Genomic DNA, 2,835 nt, shown 5'->3' with positions numbered 1-2,835 from the left:
TTTTTGCAAAAACCCTTTTTAAAAATGACCGACGTCGTCATTAGTCAACAAAAAACAAATTAAAATGAGGAATAATTCCAGAAAAAAACCCTGGTCGATTTTTCGCTTAGGGACGTCTTTTTTTTGAAAACCTCTTTACCCAGAGTTGACGATGCGCCGACAGCCGCCACGATCCCCTACCTGACCCAAGCCGATCAGAGCAACAGTTCACGCAGACAGTCAGAAAAGGAAGCCAAAAGCAAGGGGAACCCCTGTGAGCCTGTGATCGCACCCTTGGGGTCAACGCACAGGATGTAGGTGGCCAAGCTTTCGAGCAAGGAGTGCAAGTTCCGCAAAAGGGGAAGGAGGGCGCCTGGAAGGGCGCTACGGGGCGCGGGGGCGTGAGCTACAAGGGAAGGAGTGCGCCCCAAGGGCCGCCCCCCCCCCAGGCGGTGTTCGCGCACGAGATGGAGATGTGAGGCGGCGCGGGGCGGGGGGCGGAGCCCCCAGGGGCCTTGGGTACAGCGGGACCCCGTCGGCCTCCTGATGACGACCGGGGCAAGGGTCCCTGGCCGATGTCCTGAGGTGCAGCGCAGCCAGAAGCAGCTCCGTGGGTTTGAGCGTGAAGCGGGCGGGGGCCGGGGGGCCCGTGACGCCCCGGCACTTTGCCTGCGACCTGAAGCCCCCCAACGTGATGGTGCAGCTGCGCGGCGCAGCAGGAGCCCCGTCGGTGCACATCATCGATTCGGGAGGACTGCGCTGGGCAGTGGCCCCCCCGAGAGCAGCAAAGGGGGCGGGTGTTACTGCGCGTGCGTGCCCCAAGGGCCCCCCCGCTGAGGAGCGTGCGACTGGTGGGGTGGGCGTGATGCTGCAGTTCGGGCGGAGAGCATGAAGATGCCGCGGCGCGCTGCAGGCGCTGGCGGACGAGCGCACCCCCCGAGCACGCCCAGCGCCCCCACGCTCGGGAGATGGGCCAGGCGTCGGCGAGATGCTGAGCCTCCCCAGTGGGGCGCCCTTGGGGCCCATGTCGGGCCCCAAGGGAAATTTTTGGCGCTTGTGGTTGGGTACAGGCGACGGGCCCATTTTTGTATTTTTAGTTGAAAAACATGTAAGAAAGACTATTAAAAAATAAAAAGAATAAAAAAAAACGATTTTTTTAATGACTAAAAAGGAAAAAATTTATAAAAAAAAAAACTAGAAAAAATTAATAAAAAGAAGAAAACAAAACAAAAAAAAATATATCATTAAATAATATCTACCCCTGTAAATACACATCCGGCCATAAAGGCATCCGGCCCTAAAAGGGTATCTGTCCAAACCTGATAAAGGCGACCCCATATAAGAATGGGGTGAAACTAAGGAAAAAAAAATAATATATGTGATAAACACACACACACACACACACACACACAAACCAACAAATAAATATATATATATATATAATATAATATATATATATATATTATATAATATAAATATAATTATATAATAATATAATATATATAATAATATATTTATTTAAAATATATATTTTTTAATATTATATATATGTATATATATAATATAATAATATATATATATATAATAATATATTTGTGTGGTGTATACACACACCACAACACACACACACACACAGACACACAATATTATATATATAAATTTTATATAATATTATATAGATATATATATATATATATTTAATGTATATAAAATTATATTTTTAAATTTTAATATATATATATTATATATTGAAAATATGTAATATAATAAGTGTGGAAATAAATAGAAAATAATAGAAATTGTATAATATATATATATATATATATATTAATATTTAAAATATATATATATATATTTACACACAGGGAAATATTCATGTATTTTTTTTTATTATTTATTCACACACACACCTCCCCCCCCCCCCCGGGGCCCAGAAGAGGAATAAATTTGGAAATATACAAATTTCTAATGATAAAAAAAAAACTTTTCCTTAGTGCAAAAATTTAAAAAATTATAAGATATAATCAAGTTGCAAACCCCCCCAAAAAAATCGCACTAATTTTGAAAAAATCTGACAAAAAATCAAGTAATGAAAATCGCACATGATACCTTTTGGAAAATGTGTCTGAAAAAAGAAAAAAACGAAGTTGATTTAAAATTTATATAAAAATAATATACTATTATATATATAATAAAATATATAAAAAAAAAAAAAAAAAAAAAAAAAAAAAAAATTTTTTTTTTTTTTTTTTTTTTTTTTTTTTTTTTTTTTTTTTTTTTTTTTTTTTTTTTTTTCCCCCCCCCTTTTTTTTTTTTTTTTTTTTTTTCCCCCCTTTTTTTTTTTTTTTTTTAAAAAAGAGAAAAAAAAAAGAAGAGAAAAAAAAAAGGATTAGGAAAAAAAACAGAAAAGGGCCCGAGAAAAAGAAAAAAAGAAAGGAAGAAAAAAAAGAAAAAAAGAGAAAGAAAAAGCAAAAAAACCCCCAAAAGAAAAATAGGGACAAAAAAAACCCCCCTTTTTTTTTAAAAATAAGTTTTCTTGACCCAAAAAAAAAAAAACTTGGCCCCCCCACAAAAAAACAAGAAAAGCCATTTTAAAAAAAAATAATCAAAATTTAAATTTCCTGCGTTTTCATTTTTTAAGTCATTCCTCGTTATTTTCTCCCTCCCCTTCTCCCCCTTCTCCCCCCCCCCCTTTTTTTTATTTTTTTTTTCCCCCCCTTTTTTTTTCCCCAAAAACTTCCCTTCCAAATTTTTTTCCCCCCCCTTTTTTTCCCCCCCTCCCTCCCCCCCCCCTTTTTTTCTTTCCCCCTTCTTTTCATTTTTTTTCCTTTCCCTTTTTTTTCCTCTCCTCTTCTC

General features: G+C 38.4%; 1 protein-coding gene across 1 annotated transcript; it reads right to left on the bottom strand.

Annotated features, from left to right (window-relative positions):
* Positions 1–363: 363 nt before the first annotated feature.
* On the bottom strand, positions 364–1,062 carry LOC119575999. Its single transcript, XM_037923525.1, has one exon. The coding sequence runs from the start codon at positions 1,060–1,062 to the stop codon at positions 364–366; it is 699 nt and encodes a 232-aa protein (XP_037779453.1).
* Positions 1,063–2,835: the final 1,773 nt, after the last annotated feature.

This window comes from Penaeus monodon, chromosome 8 (genome assembly GCF_015228065.2).
Source record: "Penaeus monodon isolate SGIC_2016 chromosome 8, NSTDA_Pmon_1, whole genome shotgun sequence".
Taxonomy (NCBI): Eukaryota; Metazoa; Arthropoda; class Malacostraca; order Decapoda; family Penaeidae; genus Penaeus; species Penaeus monodon.
Note: the sequence above shows the minus strand (reverse complement) of the source record. Positions and strands in the feature narration are given on the sequence as shown.